The sequence below is a fragment of the Vitis riparia genome, chromosome 18 (genome assembly GCF_004353265.1).
Source record: "Vitis riparia cultivar Riparia Gloire de Montpellier isolate 1030 chromosome 18, EGFV_Vit.rip_1.0, whole genome shotgun sequence".
Taxonomy (NCBI): domain Eukaryota; kingdom Viridiplantae; phylum Streptophyta; class Magnoliopsida; order Vitales; family Vitaceae; genus Vitis; species Vitis riparia.
The window spans coordinates 6,112,283-6,132,182 of record NC_048448.1 but is presented as its reverse complement, the minus strand read 5'-3'; the positions used below and the strand labels follow the sequence as shown (position 1 = coordinate 6,132,182).

Genomic DNA, 19,900 nt, shown 5'->3' with positions numbered 1-19,900 from the left:
TGGAGACAAAAATCGAAAGAAATTTGGTTGAAGGAAGGCGATAAGAACACGAGATTCTTCCACAAGATGACAAATTCGAACAGAAGGAGGAACTGCTTGAAGAAGATAAAAATAAATGGCACCTGGATCTCAGAAGAGCACGACATTCAAAGGGGAGTGGTGAGGGCCTTCAAGGAACTTTTATCAGATCCTGGAGGATGGCGTCCTTGCTGCAACAATATTGAGTTTGACAGCATTGGGGATGAAGAGGCAGCCAGGCTGGAGGAGAGCTTTTCTGGAGATGAGGTGTTTTTGGCTCTTTCAGACCTGAATGGGGACAAGGCCCCTGGTCCGGACGGTTTCTCTCTAGCATTTTGACAATTCAGTTGGGATTTTGTCAAAGATGAGGTCTTGGGTTTCTTCAAGGAGTTTTATGAGAGGGGAAAATTCGTAAGAAGCTTGAATACCACTTTCTTAGTCTTAATCCCAAAGAAGAGTGGGGCCGAAGACTTGAGTGATTTCAGACCCATCAGTTTGGTGGGGGTCTCTACAAGCTGCTCGCTAAGGTCTTAGCCAATAGATTGAAAAAGGTTGTGGGTAAAGTGGTGTCCTCCTCCCAAAATGCCTTTGTTGAAGGTAGGCAAATTCTTGATGCCTCATTAGTTGCTAATGAGGTCATAGATTCCGTGCTGAAAAGAAAGGAAAGTGGGATCTTGTGTAAATTGGACTTAGAGAAGGCCTATGATCGGATTAATTGGGATTTTCTGATATCGGTGATGCAAAGAATGGGTTTTGGGGAGAAATGGATTGGGTGGATTAGATGGTGCATATCCACTGCCTCATTTTCGGTTTTGGTCAATGGTTCTCCTTCCGGTTTTTTCCGGAGTTCTAGGGGGTTAAGGCAAGGAGATCCTCTCTCTCCTTACCTTTTCGTCTTAGGAATGGAGGCCTTAAGTAGTCTCATCAACAGAGCAGTGAGAGGGGGCTTTCTCTCAGGCTGCAGGGTAGGGGGAAGGGAAGGTGGCGGAATCTAAGTTACGCACCTGCTGTTTGCCGATGATACTTTGGTCTTCTGTGATGACTCTCAAGAGCAATTGGCTTTTCTAAGTTGGTTATTAATGTGGTTTGAAGCCACCTCCGGACTGCGCATTAATTTGAACAAAAGTGAGATTTTGCCGGTGGGTTGTGTGGAGAATGCTGAGTTGCTGGCAGCTGAACTGGGCTGCAAGGTGGGATCTCTCCCTTCCACCTATTTGGGACTCCCTTTGGGAGCTTCACATAAGTCTGTGAAGGTTTGGGACGGAGTGGAAGAGCGGATGAGGAAGAAACTTGCCTTGTGGAAGAGGCAATTCATTTCTAAGGGAGGAAGACTCACCCTTATCCGGAGTACTTTGGCGGGCATGCCAATTTACCTTATGTCAATATTGCGCATGCCAAGAGTGGTTAAGCTAAGACTTGAGAAAATTCAAAGGGATTTTCTTTGGGGAGGGGGAGCGTTGGAGAAGAGGCCCCATCTTGTTAAGTGGGCTGTTGTTTGTACTCATAAAAAGATGGGTGGATTGGGGATTAGAAATCTATCCAATCTTAATAGAGCCCTCTTGTGCAAATGGAGTTGGCGTTATGCGGTTGAAGGAGATTCATATTGGAAGATTATTATTAGTACGAAGTATGGGGTGGAAAGAGGAGGGTGGAGCACTTGTGGGGCTAGAGAGGGCCATGGGGTTGGGCTTTGGAAGGAAATCAGCAAGGAAGGGTTGCTTTTGCACAATAATGTATCCTTCTCGGTGGGGGATGGTAAAAGGGTGAGGTTTTGGAAAGATATTTGGTGCGGGAATACCCCCTTTGTGAGGCTTTCCCCTCTTTGTTTGATTTAGCGGGGTCTAAAGATGCGTGGGTTGCGGACTATTGGGATCCAATGGGGGAAGTGGGAGGGTGGTCTCCACTTTTCCTTAGACCTTTCAACGATTGGGAGGTGGAGGAGGTGGAGAGACTCTTATCGTCCATTCAAGGGAAGAGGCTGGAGGCTGATGGGGAGGATAGGATGCAGTGGAGAGGGACGAAAAACGAGATTTTCACTGTAAAATCGCTTTACAAGTCCCTTGATCATAGCGGTGCAGTCTCATTTCTGGGTAATATCATTTGGAGTCCGTATGTTCCTTCAAAGGTGAGCTTTTTTGCTTGGGAAGCTTCTTGGGAGAAGGTCCTTACTCAAGATCAGCTTAAGAGGAGGGGTTGGATCTTAGCCAATAGATGTTGCTTGTGTTGCGTTGAAGAGGAATCAATAAACCATATTCTTGCTCACTGCTCTAAGACGAAGATTTTGTGGGATCTTTTGCTTTCTCTTTTTGGGGTCAATTGGGTGTTGCCGTTTTCGGTGAGAGACATTCTATTAAGTTGATATGTCTCTTTCAAGGATAAGAATCATAGAAAGGTTTGGCGGGCAGCTCCTCTTTGTTTATTTTGGACAATTTGGAAGGAAAGAAATAGGATAGTCTTCGATAACGAGGCTTTGTCGACTCAAAGATTGAAAAACTCATTTGTTTGTAACCTCTTATCCTGGGCTAATTCTTCTATAGGTGTAGGCCCTTTATCTTTGTTTTCCTTTGTGGATTGGTTGGGTTCTAGTTGAGGGCCGGTGAGTGTTTGTGTTTTTGTTGCTTGTTTTAGGTTTCTCTTGTATACTCCCTGTATACTTTGGGTTGCCTTTCAAGCTCCCTTTTTAATATATTTGTGCTTTTGCCTATAAAAAAAAAAGGCACTAACACGTAGTTCTCTTGATATTTTTTATTTTTATTTTTTGATTGGAAACGACAAAGGCATATATTGATAAAAAGGAAAGTACAAGAGAAGGATGAGGAATCCTCCCACCAAAGAAAAGCAAAACTACAATGAAACAAATGCGAGAAAATACAAAGTAGATACAGACAACTGCTATAAGTTAGGCCAACCCAATGGAGTTACACGCCGCTAACCAATCAAGTTGTATCACATTAAGGGGAATCCCCTTAAAAACCTTAGAACAACAAGCCCAAAGAGAAGCAAGGAAATGAATCATGTCCCAAAGGTTCTCTGAATTCCTTGTTTTATCCTAAAAAATCCTTGCATTTCTTTCCCGCCACACCACCCATAATAAAGCGATGCACGCAGCTTGCCATAATACAATCCCTCTCTTAGAAGATCCAAACCCATTAAAATTGGTAGATAGCATGTCACAGATGCTCCTAGGAGGGACCCATTCTATCTGTGATAACTGAAATAGTCTGTACCACAACCCTATCGTCAGAGGGCAATGAAGAAAAAGATGATCTGCTGTTTCTCCTTGCTTCATGCACAACATGCAAATGTCGGGACTAAGTGCTTTGTAGGGTCTTCTCAACTGTAGCATGTCATTAGTATTTACCTTCTTGTGAGCCACTAACCAGACAAAGGACTTGATTTTGAAAGGGACTTGAGAATTCCAGACTATCTTGGAAGGGAAAATTGAAGGCAAACCAGAACTTTGGGATAAGGCAAGAAATAAAGATTTGACTGTGAAAAGTCCTGAAGAAGATAAAGACCAAGATCTCTTATCTGGAACCGAAGGTGATAAATGTATATGATCAAGAGACCGCATGAGACTCTCTAAATCTTCTATCTCGGAATCGGAAAGGTTACGATGGAAGTTAAAGTTCCAAGAGAAGGGGCGAGTGGATCCGAGAATTGAAGAAATAAGAATGTTTTTATCCATTACTACTCTAAGTAGTCTTGGATAACGGACCCCCAGAGGTTGATCCCCCCACCACAAGTCTTCCCAGAAACGAATTCTTTCCCCAACTCCTTTATGAACTTTGAAAAACGCCTGATAGTTGTCGATCATCTTAGGTCCTCCTTTCCCCAGGAAATCTCACAACATTTAAATCCACTCCTACACACCAAGGGTCATGCCAAAGACTTCTTATATCACTCAATTTAATCCAAAACAACTCTCTTCTCAGTCTAAACTGGACCATAAACACATGAGAACATTCAAACAAAAGTGTCCTCACAAATTTTGAATTTACAAGAAATTGAAAAAGCTTCCACTTCCATTTTGATGGACTCAAACATATACTTTTAAAAGGCACAAGGTGCAGCCCAAGGCATTGGTCTTTAGTGAAGTGGGGTATATCCTAAGTCATATGTATGATTTTATATAATATAGGAGATTTTGGCATGTAAATATTTGTCCTGAACACTTATTATCAAATATTAGCCAAAGAATTAACATTTAACAAAAGAAAATTTGAAAAATAAATAAATTGATGATTAATGTCAAAGGAATAAAATAAAATTAAAATATTGCATAAAATAAAACTATTACCTTATTTAAAAGACGTGGAAAAAAAAATTCATATAAATAAGGGATTTGACCACTTTCTGCATATCCCTCTTGTTGATCCCTCTCACATTCTATTTCATTAGCAGACTTTTACTATTTCTCAAATGCTCTTCCCATTAGTCCTTCCTTTGATTGAAGCACTGTTGTAATTTAACAAGCATTCAAGCTTACGAAATTCCTTCTCAAACTTGGATCCAACAGTAGTCTTCTCTTTTTTTTTTTTTCTCCCTAACTTGAGGCACTTCCCCTTTTTCTTAGCTCCATCTTTCTTAGAAGGGCAAGAATCTCTTCTCCAAAACCATCAATCGATGCCCCCACAAACCTACTGAAAGAGGCTAGCTTAGAGAAATGACCATCAGAGGAAGGAATCCTAGTTTGGACAAATGGAATGAGGCTTTTTTTTCTGGAAAAAACCTTTGGTCCATGTCCATTGCACTCTTACCCCCATTATTTCTGCCAGAATTTTTCCTATGCTTCACCATTGTGCCCTCTGTCACCAGAAAGGAAGAAAAATTGGCACGCACCATAATTAAATCTTCATTATTTCAAAGAATAACATACATCCCTAATTTATTCTGAGACTCTTCAACAGAATCCTCAAATCTAAGAAACCTGAATATAAACTCAAAAAACAGGATAACTACCAAATAAATAACTATCTTTATTTTTAAACTTAGATACGACTCCTAATCTGATAAGCATAAAATTTAAATAACAAAGACTAATTCAAATAACTTACCTGAAACTAAAGGAATTCAAATGACATTTGATTCTGACTTCCAACACCATCCTTTAAGATCATATGCAACAAACCTTTTGCTATTGCGTTATCCACAATGTCCTCTCCGGCCACATCCCCATTTTCATAGGGAGCAACATTTTATTGGATAAGTAGAGGAAATTATTTAGAAGAGAAGCACAAAGATCCTTCAGAGTTGCAAAAAACAGAAAGCAGAATCCAAACCCACAAGCAATCATCAAATCACTTGGACACATCTCACTAGAACATGCCAAGATGCACATTCCCTCCCTGTTTAAAAAGTTCACTTCTTGATTAGCCAGTCTAGGACCTAAATAAAAAGTCCCTTGAGAAATCTAAGCTCCCCTGTATCAGATAATCATAGTACTAAGGATCAGTTCTGGTCAGTCTAACCCTAGAGATGACTATGAAAGAATCACCCTGAATGAGAATTGAGTAGTTGCCTTGATTGATCTCAACCCTTCCAACAAGGTTAAATGTTCTTTCTAATTTTTAGCCCAAAATCAACCAACTTGGAGAATACTATAACATGCTCTCTGTGATCTCTATTATTTTACATAGACTGTCCAATGAATACCCATTGAAGTTGAGCTGTATGACTCTGGGATGAGAGAGACCCAATAGTTCATAGTAAGCTTTCTCATCCGACAGCCTAAACTAATGCAATCATTAATAGAGGGTTGATTAGCAAGTTTGAACAATCAAAGGTTTGAAAGTTTGTTATTAAATTAGCTGCCAAAAGGTCAATCTTGTTTTACTAAAACTGTAATAAATAAATATATGAAGGCTACTATTATATCCAGGAAACCATAAGAAAGTAGTTAAGGGTTAGCATTATAAAAGTGGAAGAACCTACTCATTGTAGGAACTTTTATTTCCAGAAGAAATATATTAAGTAATTATCCAGAATTTTCTGGTTTCAGTTTGTGCAAAGATCTTTGCCAGATTTCTCCTTTAAAAAGTCTTTTTTTTTTTTTTTGGATAGATAAAAAAGAAAATTATATTTAAAAATCTTAGCTTCAATGATGTTTGGAGTAACTTGGTTCTAGTCTATGTGGTATTTGGATAGTAGCTGTATTAATTTTCTGGTTTTCATCATAAACAAACAGCACTAGATCTATAATTTTTATTTTTTTTTGATAGGTAAATTTTTGCCCCACAAACTCTCCCAATCCCTTTACTTGATCCATCATAATAATGATCAAAAGATTCATTGCAAACTTTTTGGTTATAAGCACGTAAAGAAGGTAAAAAAATAAGATCTTCAATCAAAGCAATCCCTAGTACTTTGAATTTAATGCATTGTTGAGTTAAGTTTAGTGGATGTGCACATTGAAGAGTCGATTCACCACCCCACAGATCATCCTAGAATCTCATTGAGGGTTGATTTCCTAGAAAAATTCATATTTGCTTTTGTAAGAGAATTCTCAAGCTTTGACATAGATGTCTAAAGTCCACAACTGCATGGGACTGAGATATGTTGAGAATCTAAATACTGTTGACCTCATAGTTGGCCGCTATGATGCTTCTTCATCATGTATTCCACCCAAACTTTTGGAATCAAGTATCCAAGACATCTTCATGTCATAATGGATCTAATTTCAAGATTCACACCCCTCTTTCTAAGTGAATCCTGAAGTTTTGAAACAGATATGTGAAGTCCACAACTGTATGGGACCAAGACCTATTGAGGATCTAAATAACTTCAACCTCATACCTTGCCACCACCACCCTTCCCCATGTTCTATCCCACCCAAATTCATTTCTCTAAAGTATCTTTCTTACGGAACAAATCTAATTTTAGTAAGAGCGTTGGCATTGTTCTCTCTTTCAAAAAAAAAAAAAAACAAAAAATCTACTACATTGTTTATGATAATACTTTGATTGTGTTTTGAGTGTTTAGTTATGATATTTTATAGTCATTTAAAGTTCCACAATCATCTACATGTATTATTTACTTTTTCTCAATAGACCTCTTATCTGCAAATAGTTTGCCATCTGTTTAGTCATGTCATCAAATGATATTCATGCATTATTGTCACCATTTATTTGTCTTCCAGGGTAGATTTCTGCTTGCTGCTGTTAGTGGCCGTGTTTTAGCCCGTTCATTTCATTCGGTCCTTCATGTTGGCTATGAGATGATTGAGCAAGCACTTGGTACTGAAAATGTACAACTTCCTGAATGTGAACCTGAAATGACATGGAAACGCATGGAATTTTCTGTGATGTTGGAGGACGTGCAGGCTCATGTTGCACCAACTGATGTTGATCCAGGGGCTGGACTGCAATGGCTTCCAAAAATCCGTCGGAGCTCTCCAAAAGTAAAGCGTACCGGTGCTTTACTTGAAAGGGTGTTTATGCCTTGTGATATGTACTTCCGGTACACAAGGCACAAAGGTGGAACTGCAGATTTGAAGGTGGATTTGCTTTCTTTTAGATGTGTATAAATTTCGTTAGATACTTTATTTGAAGTACCTCTGACCTGTGTATCAGAGGCATTGATTTTTTATGTTGGCATCCACTATTATATGTCACACTAGTGCTGGTTAAAACTTACTTCACATGATTCTCTGTTTTTAAGCAATTCACTTGCTGTATATTTGTTCCATGCAGGTGAAGCCCTTGAAAGAGCTCACTTTCAATTCTCGCAATATAACAGCGACAATGACTTCCCGCCAGTTTCAGGTTATGCTAGATGTGTTGACCAACCTTCTCTTTGCACGGCTTCCCAAGTGAGGATGTGCACTTTTTTTTGCTTATATTCTTTTGAAATCTTTTCTCTTGTTTTTTTTTCAACTATTTGGAAATTTAAATCAAGTGGTTTCTCATTCCACTTCTCACTATCACAGCATCTATGATGTCAGTAGTTATCTTTATTAGAATGCTATGTTAATTACTCAGTCTTCACATTTTTATATCAATGTGTTGTTGTGTGAAGTTGAGCGAGTCTAAACATATTTGATGTAAGGGCCAAGTTCTTAATTATATTTGTGGAGTCAAGCTTCATTGTTCTCATCAATATCTGCCTACTAAATATATGTATCTTCATGCATGAATTCTGGCTCTAGATTTACTGATTTGTATATTTATCTGCCAACTAAATGTATATTCACCAAGCAACCAAAAAACATAGAACTTATAAATTTGATGCAGTCACTTTCTATGCCACAAAGTACTTAGACTTAAACACATTATTCAGGATAAAATAATATTTTGTTTGATGCAATTACTTTCTTACTCTTCAAAATAATTTGAGTAAAGTATGTGATTCAGGCCAAGGAAAAGTAGTCTGTCATATCCTGTTGAAGATGATGAAGATGTTGAAGAAGAGGCAGATGAAGTGGTTCCTGATGGTGTTGAAGAGGTAGAACTTGCACGAATCAATCTTGAGCAGAAAGAACGGGAGCAGAAATTGCTTCTTGAGGACATTAGGAAATTGTCTCTTTGTAGTGATACTTCCGGAGACCTATGTCCTGAAAAGGAAGGTGATTTATGGATGACTACCGAGGGCAGATCTACATTGGTGAGAAGTTTTAATCTTGAGAAATAAATTTAAATTGGAATCCTAGATAATATTTGTGATGCTAGTCTTTTTATTTTTATTTTTATCTGATTTTGTGCTAATTTCCAGACCATCATTACGCATTGATGTAGGACAACCCAAGGATGGTTGCCTACAATAAATAGGTGGGTCAGGGTTTGTATCTTTTAGGGTTTAAGGAGAGTAATAAGGGATAAAGGTTATGGTAGAGAAAAATAAAATAAAAAATATAGAAAAAAAAAGTTACAAAGAAGATATAAAAACTATAAAGTCTCACTAATGCTTTCTAAGAATCTCACCTGGAAGAAAATCAATGGAGTCTCATCATCGAGAATTGCAACACTTGTAAAAAAACTAATATTATTTAATCACCAATCAATTACTATGATTTACATCAATTAGCCTTATTTATAGGTTTTTCTAAGAAATCAAAAGTCTAGTAGGATTTTAATAACCTATTATGACTCTAATTATAATTCTCCTATAACTTAATTAGCTATTCCTAATTTAATTCCAACTAAAAAAAATGTCCATCTTCATCATTCTCCATGACTTGAAAAAAGAACTTGATCTCAAGTTTTTGTGATTTTCCACGATCAATTGAAATCCTGAGCAATGCCTTCCATACTTTTTTTCTTCATTGACTTTACACCATGGTAAGATAGGATCTCAAGATCTTTGGAACTTTTTCAATTTTATGCAGACAAGTACCAAATTTTGAAGGACTTTTGTGTGTTGTAAAACAAATTGATAGTTCTCAAAATAATGTGTCATCAACAAGCTTGTAGTAAGTTGGATGTTATGCAAATGAGGAAGTTGATTTGGTAATTCTACAGTCCACAAGTTAGAAAAGTCATCAAGGATATTACATATTTTTACTGGATATTTGTTATCTTGCTCTTTAAATTCATCCACACTCTTAGTGGTTAGCATCCACTTAAGGGGTGGTGAGTCTCTCTTGGTTTTTTGTTTTAGAGGCCTTAGCCGCCTTGTATATCATCTGTATGTTGTGTGGCTTTTTGCCTCTTCTTTAATGAATTTCTGGTTTACTTATAAAAAAAAAAAAAATTCATCCACACTCTTCGGGCTATTAGAGAAAAAATAGTTTTAGTTTCCATGCTTTCCTTTTCAAATTGATGCATAGTAAACATCTTTTTATGGTTGGACCTCTCTGGCTTCTTAATTGTTAGGACTTATTTGATTCAACAAAGGATCTTCTTATGCTCATTGTGCATGAGAATATATGTATTTTCGTAGCTATAATGTTGAACCCTTCTATAAAAAGTCCAAGATCTTCTAAGCAAAATACGACTTTTCAAAATTTTCAAGCTTTTCATGGTTGGACTTACTTTTATTAATAAGACCTCACACCATACAAACTTTTCAAAATTCTTACGAAAAAGGAATATAACCAAACAACGAAAACTTACCGAAATAGAGGAGTCATTAACCCTTGCTACTTAGAATGGATTTGGATGTTTATCTGTTTTAAGATTTAGTTCTCAATAAGCTCTTACGAAGTATTCAAACTGCTACTTCCATCAATAATCATGGTACATAACCTTCCTTGGCAAGAGATACATATATGGAAAATGCTAGTATGGCGCTAATCTTTTTCTCTTTGAGACAACTAACAAAGGTTGTACTACAAGACTATGACCTTCTATCATACCATCATAGCAATCGTATTCTTCACTAAGTTCATCTTCATTAAAGGTCTCTTCTTTCGTTGAATAACTCTCCAATTCAAATTTTGGTTTTTCAATACAAAAGTGTAAACCTTTGCTTAGGCACACAACAACATTATGACCATGCCTATCACCCTTAAAGCATAAAGGAGTCATGCTTACCTTTTTATCTCCGATACTCATTGAAGTTTTATCCATAGTTGTTAAAAACTTACAATACACAATATGATACATTTTTTTATGAAAATCGATATGTATCACAATCCATATTTTATTTTAAAGTGTATCTTATCATACATTTACAATACACTATATGATACGTGATATCACGATACAATGATACATATATCTTTAACTATTTTTCTATAATTTTTTTGAATAAAATCAAATAAATTCTTTTTTTTTTTAATTTTTTTATTATATTATCTATTTAAAATATACTAAAAAATTACAAATTGATCATATAAAGGAGAAATAGGTAAATAATCTTATATTAAAAGTTGTATTTTTATTGTCAAATACTATATTAGAGTTCAAGTAAGTTTATTTTTACAATGAATAATGGAGAATTTTCATTTGAATGGTTTGAATGTTGACAATGAAAATGATGGTGATTAGTGAATAAAAATTTTTACTTAATGAATTAGCTTTTTTTTTTTTTGGGGGTGGAAAATGAATGATGGTAGACCTGAAAAGCTGTAACTTTGAAAGTAACACATAAAGACACACACATACACACACAAAGAAGTTTATTTTTGGGGATTATGTGATGAATCTATAAATTAAAGTTATATTATGTTAATTTGAACTTGTCAAAACATTAACATTCAATGTTCTCATATGATATAATATAGATTAACTCTTTAGATCCTACCATTTTCCATAAAATTGGATATATAATAATTTATACTTCATACTTTCACTAGATATTCTCACATATACTTATTTTCTATTTATTTTTCTCTATATAAAAAAAAATTTATGATATACAATACGATATGATACACAAAACGGAAAAATAGAAAAACGATACACGAAACATTTTATGAGTTAACAACTATGGTTTCACCCTTATTATCATCTCTATTAGGTGCATACGAAGCTTGTTGATTGTTGTCCTCACCATTCACATGGTTAGAAGTTTGGGAGTTTGTTGTGCTTATTGGTTTTCTTGTTATCTGGTTGTAGAAAGTGCTCCCAATTTGTGAAATTGGAAGTTTGGAAGCTTGACACTCTAGCCATTCGTCAATTTTAAGACCTAATTGATAAACATCATCCACGATATAAGTGTGTATAGCTATCTTCTCAAGCTGAATCTCCATTTGAAGTCTAGCTTTATAATAGGTTGCAAGTTGAGCATCACTTTCCTGCACTTGATTTTGAATGCTCAACTCATGAAATTCTTTCGTATATTCTTCAATTGACTTAGTACCTTGTTTAAGGGAAAATAATTTTGCGTACATGAGTTGTTCATAGTCAATGAGGAGAATGTACTCCTTCATTTTTAACTTCATCCCATCCCATGTCTATAGGTGGTTTTCGAGTTCTGTAAAGCCAATTCTTAATATTATGCTACCATAGACATGTTGCTCCTTTCAACTTTGCCTTCACAAAACGAACTTTTCTACTTTTGAGCATAACATACCAATCAAAGTAACCTTGGATTGACATAATTCAACAACTTCAAGAAGTACATTTTTTGTCACATCATCATTTTGCTCAAAGATTTTGCCCCTTTTTTATTTCCCATCATAAAATTGCCTTGTTCTTCATGTGGTCTACGAGGCAATTATCTGAATCAATTAGGCATGGTTTTTTTTACTCTTTTCTATTAGCTTCATGACCTCATCAAGTTTGCTATTTAGTTGTATTATAGCATCTTGATGAGATTGTTGTGTGGTAAAGATTTCTTGTAAGCGTGTCTTAATGACATCTTGATTGTTAGAAGCATTTTTTAAACTCATGCTTGCATAAGTTGCACCGCTCCTCAATTGCATATGCCTTCAAGCCAAGAACTTTTGCTTTTGATAGCAAAACAGATATAGGACAAACCTAGGACGGTTACCTTCAATGAAATAGGTGAGTTAGGGTTTAAAGAGTGAAACAAGTGATAAAGATTATGGTAGAGATAAATAAAATAAAAAATATAGAGAAAGAAGATACGAAGAAGAAGAGATAGAAACCTTAGAGTTTCACTAAAGCCTTTTAGGAGTCTCACCTAGATGAAAATCAATGGAGTCTCACCCTTGAGAATTGCGACGCTTGCAAAAAAATTAATATTATTTATTCACCAATCAATTACTTTAGTTTACATCAATTAGCCTTGTTTTAGGCTTCTCTAAGAATCCAAAGTCCATTAGGATTCTAATAACCTATTATGACTATGATTCTAATACTCCTATAACTTAATTAGCTATTCCTAATTTGACTCCAATAAATACTAATCCTAATTTAATTCCAACTAAAACTATTGTCCATCTCCATTACACATTGATAGGGAAATTTCCTCAAAATTTAATGTGGTTTGGCTGGACTTTTAAAAAAAAATGTATATAGTATGGTTATATTGTTGTTCTCTACCACTCCTTGGATGATGTCCTATTAAGGGAACATTTGGTATATGGCCATGTTAATTTCAGCCAAAATACCTTTGTCAATATGATATGACATGTGAGTATGAGATCTGTGTCGAATGTATTTATATTTCATTGGATACTAGCTATTTAGCTCATGACTGTACTATCTTTTCTAAAAATAAAAGTAATTTTTTTAATCATGGTTTATTTGCGTTAGATACACAATTATTTTGTTCTTTTATCTCTTTGTTATTTTTTTTTTCCATTAAAAAAAGGCTTTATCTCTGAATTTTTTTAAAAAAATATATAATTTATTAAATTTAAAGATAAATATAATAATTAATGTCATATAAATTTTAAAAATTAATATAATAAATAATAGCATAAAAAGGATAAATATCAAAATTAATATCTTAAAAAATAAATTATAATAATCAATATAAAAAAAGCCCAAATTTGTGCATGATAAGAAACCAACTATGAAATAGATTTTATCAACATCTAGCTTATTAGAAGATTTTTATTACAAAATCAATATAAATTTTGAAGCTTTAATTGAATCAAAGTTTACTAATAGTATGGTATATTGTTTTCTAAAATATTTTTCTTAACATCCTATTAGATTACAAGACTGATAATAAATAGGTTCTTCGTGTATAATCAACAGTAACATCAACAAAAAATAATGCTTAGCATCTTATTAACCATGTAATATTATAGATAACTTGTACCTTTTTTTATTGTGCTTATGTTTAGTGTTAATTTATTTTTCATTAGTGCTATATTCAAGTACTCACACCCATAGTTGAGATCTTTTTCAGTTGAATCCCCATGTCCTAAGGTTTTGGGATGCAAAGGATGACACCTAGACAAGTACTCGCACCTAACACCTGTACCCGAACCCATGTAATATAGAAGGGAACTCTTAGGATTATATCAAACCCTTTTATCATTTGGAGCAATTTAGGTGGCATCAGTGTGCACTTGTAGATGTTTTGAAATTTTGTGGGTGGATTCTGCATCTACTGTTCTTACAATGGGATATCATACTCCTAGTCATTGTTATGTTAAAATTTAGATTGCAACTCCTTAGTTGTGTTGGAAATCCAATTGGGAGTATGATACTCCTGGTACTCTATCACATGTTATCATATATATGATCCTGTATCACATTTGTTCAAATTGGCACTGTCTGCAATTATTGTATTTATGTGATTATTACTGAGATGTGATGTAACTCCACTGTGAGGCTAGTTGTCTTTGTATTGAAGGCCAACTTAGTAGTCCTTCCTTGCAAGTTATAATCAGTTTCAAGCATTTCAAGCTGTAAACCTAGTCTTAGTTTTAAAAACTCTAATATGCTTTAGCGTGGATTAATTTGACAAAGATATTTTATTTTCAGTACTTGTAATCATCATAGACTTCTTCTTTTCAAGACAGCGATGCCATTGTAAACATAGAATTTATTTGGTTCAAATGCTATTTTGCTGAAGATTTTGCTTTAATGTTGCACTTGGATGAAATTTGTTCAGAAATCTGGAGATTCAGTAACCATTTTTTGTTCTAATTTCTTGGCTTCTCATTCATCTTTTCTTGTTCTATATCTATGTATCTATCACCGTCGGCCTTAAGCTGCAATCTGCTTTCTAAATAAGATTTATGTCTGTAATGTATATGAACTTTCAATTGTTCCACATGTAATAGAATATAAACTGCACAAATTCACCTCTCCAGGTGCAAAGACTAAAGAAAGAGCTTGGAAATGCACAAAAGGCCAGAAAAGCAGCTTCTGCATCATTGAGGATGGCTCTGCAAAATGCTGCACAGCTACGACTGATGGAAAAGGAGAAGAACAAAGGTCCTTCTTATGCTATGCGCATTTCTTTACAAATTAACAAAGTTGTTTGGGGAATGCTTGTGGATGGTAAATCTTTTGCTGAAGCTGAGATAAGCGACATGGTGAGTGTCTCAAGACGATGATTAAACACCTTTTATTTTGTGAAATAGCCATGATTATTCTTCCAGATTCCGTCTTGTTGCCTTAGCTATTATATATTTTGGTGCTAAATCTGTTCCTGTATACAAGGGATTTTTGTTATCAATGTTCATAAGGCAGGATATATTTGGAACATTTCATGGATTTAAGATGTTGACTGCTAGAACTGGAGAACAGTTTTCATTGAATTTTTCAAGTTGTATTGAATCCCTTGCATCTGCTTTCATTTTGTTGAAAATGCCTGCCAAAGAGTCATACCAGTGCCTTATTCACCTCATCAAGCAGGTAGGCAGACTTCTGACACAGATGAACTGGATAATCTCTTTTTTCTTTTTCTTTTTTCTCTTTCTATATTAGGATACTGGTTGACAATGATGCAGAACCGTGACTATAGAACAGCCATGGTGGTGTTGGACATGTTCAATGTGGCAAGAATTAGAATTTTTAAGTTGAACATGAATGCCAGGCACTTGGTTGACATGTACAGACACTATTTGGCAGTTAAATTGTTCTCTTTGGAAAAAGGATGAGACAGGGCAAGGGGCACGGGAAGAGGAACCCTGATTACAGGCTTATTGATTGGATCCCTAACTTTGTCTAGGAGTTGCTTTGGCTTCAGATTTCTTTAACTGGAGTGGTTTTCATTACTCTTATTGCCCTCTGCATGGGGATGCTTGATTCTATTGTGGCATCCTTGACTCTCCTTTTAAATACTGAGTTCCAGATTATGGTGATAGCAACATTTAAACACTACTGAACTTGAATCAACCTGTTGCCCTTGAAATGGGAGAGCTGACCCTTGTATTAGTCTAAGGCTCTATGCAGATTTGTGGTTGACTATCTCTTCTTTGTTCCAACCTTTGGATGTTTAAAATGTGCCTCAACACTAATTTATTGGAGAAGCCCTTGAGCCTAGTGTAGCCAGCACAGGTTGGGATAGGCATAGAGGAAGTTCCATGTTAAACAAACCTATGTATAAAAGAAATAATTTATTAAAGATATGAATGTATCAGAGACTCTCTTGACTACAATTGGAGAGAAGGAAAAAAATAAATAAAGAAAGAAGCATATAGAAATCAGAAGCTAGTGGCTCTTCGAGAACATCAAGATTCTGGTGGAGTATATTCTAGTTGTATTTTCTCTCCCTCCTTTAACTTGTTTTCTTGTCATGAATCATAACATTAGGGAAAACTTGGAATATTCAAATACCTTCTCAACTGACTGATCAAAATTGCTAAAATTTTCCTATTTCCTTCCTGCCAAATTGCTCAATTATTCAATAGGCTGTTATTTTGGGAACTGTTTGTGCTGGACATAGTGGGATATATTCAATTAAAATTAAAATTGGTATTTATTGGTAACTGTCTCTGTCCAGGCTGAAGGGTTATGAAACAGACAGAAAATTACATGTGAGCTTATTGAGCTCTGTTTCAGAAAGAAAATATATCCAGTGTTGGTTACTCTGTCCCGTGTGAGTGTGTGTGCATGTGCGTAAATACTAATGTTCATGTATGATGCAATTTATAATGTTCTATGTTCATGTGGCAATTTTACTTAATTATTGGTAGCTGTGGTTTTTTATGAGACCTTTCTATATTTTTAATTTTGTTCTGAAATTTAAACTTGTTATAGCTGACTTATTCCTCATGAATGCTCTGTGATGCATTTTGCTTTAATTGCAGTTTTGGAAACATTTGATTTTTCCAGAAGTATGGCTGATACCATTTTTTTTTTCAACAGTTTTATGATTTTGACCGGGATTACAAAGATGTTGGTATTGCTCAGTTTACAACGAAGTATTTTGTTGTGAGAAACTGCCTGCCTAATGTAAAATCTGATATGCTTTTGTCTGCATGGAATCCTCCGCCTGAATGGGGAAAGTATGCACTTTTTCCTGCCTTGTTTGCACTGAATGGTACCTTTAGGTTATTTTTCTTGTAGTTAATGGCCATTGCATTTGTAAGACTAATTTCAAAACTTCAGATAGTCTAGCCTTGAGGCCTGGCTGAAATGGTAAGAGGTTGGGGTGGGGTTGTGGGAGGTTTTGGGTTGTCCCATAGGGACCAAAAAGGGTACCTATCAAAATAAGATAAAATTAAATTTAGATGGTTAATTTACAACTGCACATAGAGATATATACTCTGATAAAAAAAATATACATACATGTACATACAACACAGACATGGTTATTATATATGCACTTAGGTGTTTGTATGTGTGTCAATGGCATTTGTACATATTTACCATAAAAATTATTGCCCAAATCTATCAAAAAGGAGGAAAAATGGCAGAAGTTATAAGATGGATGGCTTTTGTAAATTTATGTTTTTTTCCAACAAATTGTTTTTAATAAGACTAATCTTCTTCTGAATATTGGCTTAGTCACCTGTTCCAAATAATTCTAAACATCCTCCAGAAAATTCACAATTCCAATTTTTCTGGATGCAGAAAGGTTATGCTACGAGTAGATGCACAGCAGGGAGCTCCGAAGGATGGACACTCTCCTCTTGAACTTTTCCAGGTAGCCAGCTTTCTTATTTTTCTTAATTAGATTTTTCTTATCTTCTGATATAATAATGACTCAAAACTAATAGAAATTTAATAACTGGAATGAAAGTCCAGTGTTCTTATAAACTCTGATGTTTCTTTGCATGCAATTGATTGGGCAGAAGAGGTGGTTTTCTGATGGGTTAACTGTGGAAGAGAGAGGCATAGAGCTTGATACATCTGTTTGCAGAAGTCATTGATCCATCATTTTAAAACCTTTGAAAACAAGGACACAGCATATAACAGCCTTTTTCATTATGATATTGATGAAGGATCACCAACTTTCTAAAACCTCCTCGGACCAGGAGGATTTGATGAAGGTTTTCTTGGAATTCCACTATAGTGAGGTCATTAATAAGAGTACCGATGCCACTTCTATTGCTGTGGTTCCCAAGAAAAAATTCAGATATTTGTAGTGGCTGATTTTAGGCCCATAAGTTTGATTCCTAATCTCTATATGGTTAGAGCCAAAGTGCTTTCTCTCCACATTCACAAGGTTTTGCATGATACTATGCATTGGTCTCAAGGTGTTTTTTGGTGGAGGTAGACAATCCTAGATGATATTCTAGTGGCAAATGAAGTGGTAGATGAAAGAAGAGGCTCTGAAAATAAGGAGGGTTCTTTAAGATAGATTTTGAATAAGCTTATGACGATGTGAAATTTGGGCTTTTTAGATCATGCTTGATTGAGGAAAGGCTTCAGTCCGAAGTGGATGCTCTGGATGTGGAGATGTTTATCTTTTGCAAGTTTTGCCATTCTAGTGAACAAAGTTGCCAAAGGTTAGGTCAATTAAGATAGGGTGATCCTCTCTCCCCTTTTCTTTTTTACCATTCTTGCAGATGCTTTGAGTAGGATGGTTGTAAGAGCTAAAGATAAGGAGTTTTTAGAAGGCTTTTTGGTAGGGAAGGATAGGACAAGGATATCACTTTTTCAATATGCAGATTATACCATTTTTTTTCTCAAAAGCTAACTGGGAGTAGTTGCAAAATCTTGTGTATCTTAATGATTTTTAGACATATATCAAGATTAAAGATCAATCTAAAAAAGCTTCTTGGTTGGTATTAATGTGAGTGAGGACTCTATTCAAGACTTAGCCTTGTTGTTGGATTGTAGAGTATTTGTTTAACCCCTTACCTATTTAGGTCTCTCTTTAGGGGGAAATCCTATTGTCTCTTCTTTCTGTGATCCGGTGTTAGATAGGATCACTTGTTGTTTAGGTAGTTGGAAGAAAGCCTTTTTGTCTTTGGGTGGTAGAATAACCCTCGTGCAATGTTATTTATCTCTTATCCCCACTTATTTCCTTTCGATGTTTAAAGTCTCAACCAAAGTAGCTTACGAGGTTGAGAAATTATAGAGAAACTTCATGTGGTCAGGGTTTGGGGAAAGGAAAAGAGACCACCTAGTTAGGTGGGATCTCATTTGTAAACTGAAGAGGGTTAGAAGATTGGGTTTGGGGAGAATCTCCTTAAGGAATAAAGCCCTTCTTGGAAAGTAGTTGTGGAGGCTTTCTAGAGAGAGCAACACTTTTTGGCATAGAGTCATCCTAAGTATTTATGGTTGCGCCAATTTGGTTGTTAGTTGGTCACATCATTACCCTTAGAATGCCATTGTTCAAGTTTAAAATGATTTCTCGAATTCCACCATGGGAGATGGCACAAAAATTCGGCTATGGGAAAATACTTCTTTGGGTAAGAGTCCTTTCAAATTTCAATTTCTAAATTTGTTTTGAGTCATAAGGATAAGGAATATGTTTATTTTCTCTAATATAAATCAGCCATCTACCAGTCCATCTTGGAATTTCAGCATTTGTTGAGACCTCTAGATTCCCCTCTTCATTGGGTCGTGTACTTATCACCTTCTTTTATAGATGAAAGGGTCTGGTCATTGACATCCTCGAGTCTTTTCACTATCAGCTCATCTTACAAAGCTCTTTCAATTAACCCTCCCTCTCGTCTTCACCTCATTTGCCCTTGCTAACTTAATCTGAATCTCTAAAGCTCCACCTAAGTTATAAGGCTCTTGCTTGGCTTATTGCTAATAAATAGGTTAGTTCCAATGACATGCTTTAATTGAGGAAGCCTTACAAATCTCTTATGCTAGATCTTTGTGTTGTGTCTGAAAAGTAGTGAGTCAATTGATCATATCTTTCTTCATTATACCACCACGCTAGCACTTTGGCAAAGATTGTTTTGCTTAGCCAATCTTGATTGCATTCCTCCTAGAAGGCATGATGGAAATGATGGGTATCTCTTTGGAAACCTTCAGAAAGGGAAAATTTTTTGGTGGATGGCCATATTATCCTTGATATGGTTTATATGATTGGAGAGAAATGCAAGGATTTTCAAGGACAGATGGAGATTTTTTTTAATTTATTTATTAGAAACAAAGAATATTGTATCAATAGTAGTAAAGATACAAGAGAAGGATGAGAGATCCTTCGCTCAAAATACAGAATT

General features: G+C 35.5%; 1 protein-coding gene across 5 annotated transcripts in view; it reads left to right on the top strand.

Annotated features, from left to right (window-relative positions):
* LOC117906346 (protein SABRE) overlaps positions 1 to 19,900 on the top strand; it is a 90,658-nt gene that overhangs the window by 65,376 nt on the left and 5,382 nt on the right. For 4 of the 5 annotated variants that reach the window (XM_034819341.1, XM_034819339.1, XM_034819338.1 and 1 more), the window contains exons 12-17: positions 7,157 to 7,513; positions 7,710 to 7,828; positions 8,370 to 8,619; positions 14,636 to 14,860; positions 16,638 to 16,777; positions 17,346 to 17,418. In XM_034819341.1, coding sequence (XP_034675232.1) covers positions 7,157 to 7,513; positions 7,710 to 7,828; positions 8,370 to 8,619; positions 14,636 to 14,860; positions 16,638 to 16,777; positions 17,346 to 17,418 — 1,164 coding nt within the window. The remainder of the gene's footprint in view (positions 1 to 7,156; positions 7,514 to 7,709; positions 7,829 to 8,369; positions 8,620 to 14,635; positions 14,861 to 16,637; positions 16,778 to 17,345; positions 17,419 to 19,900) is intronic. The other variant, XM_034819342.1, reaches the window with a different exon arrangement.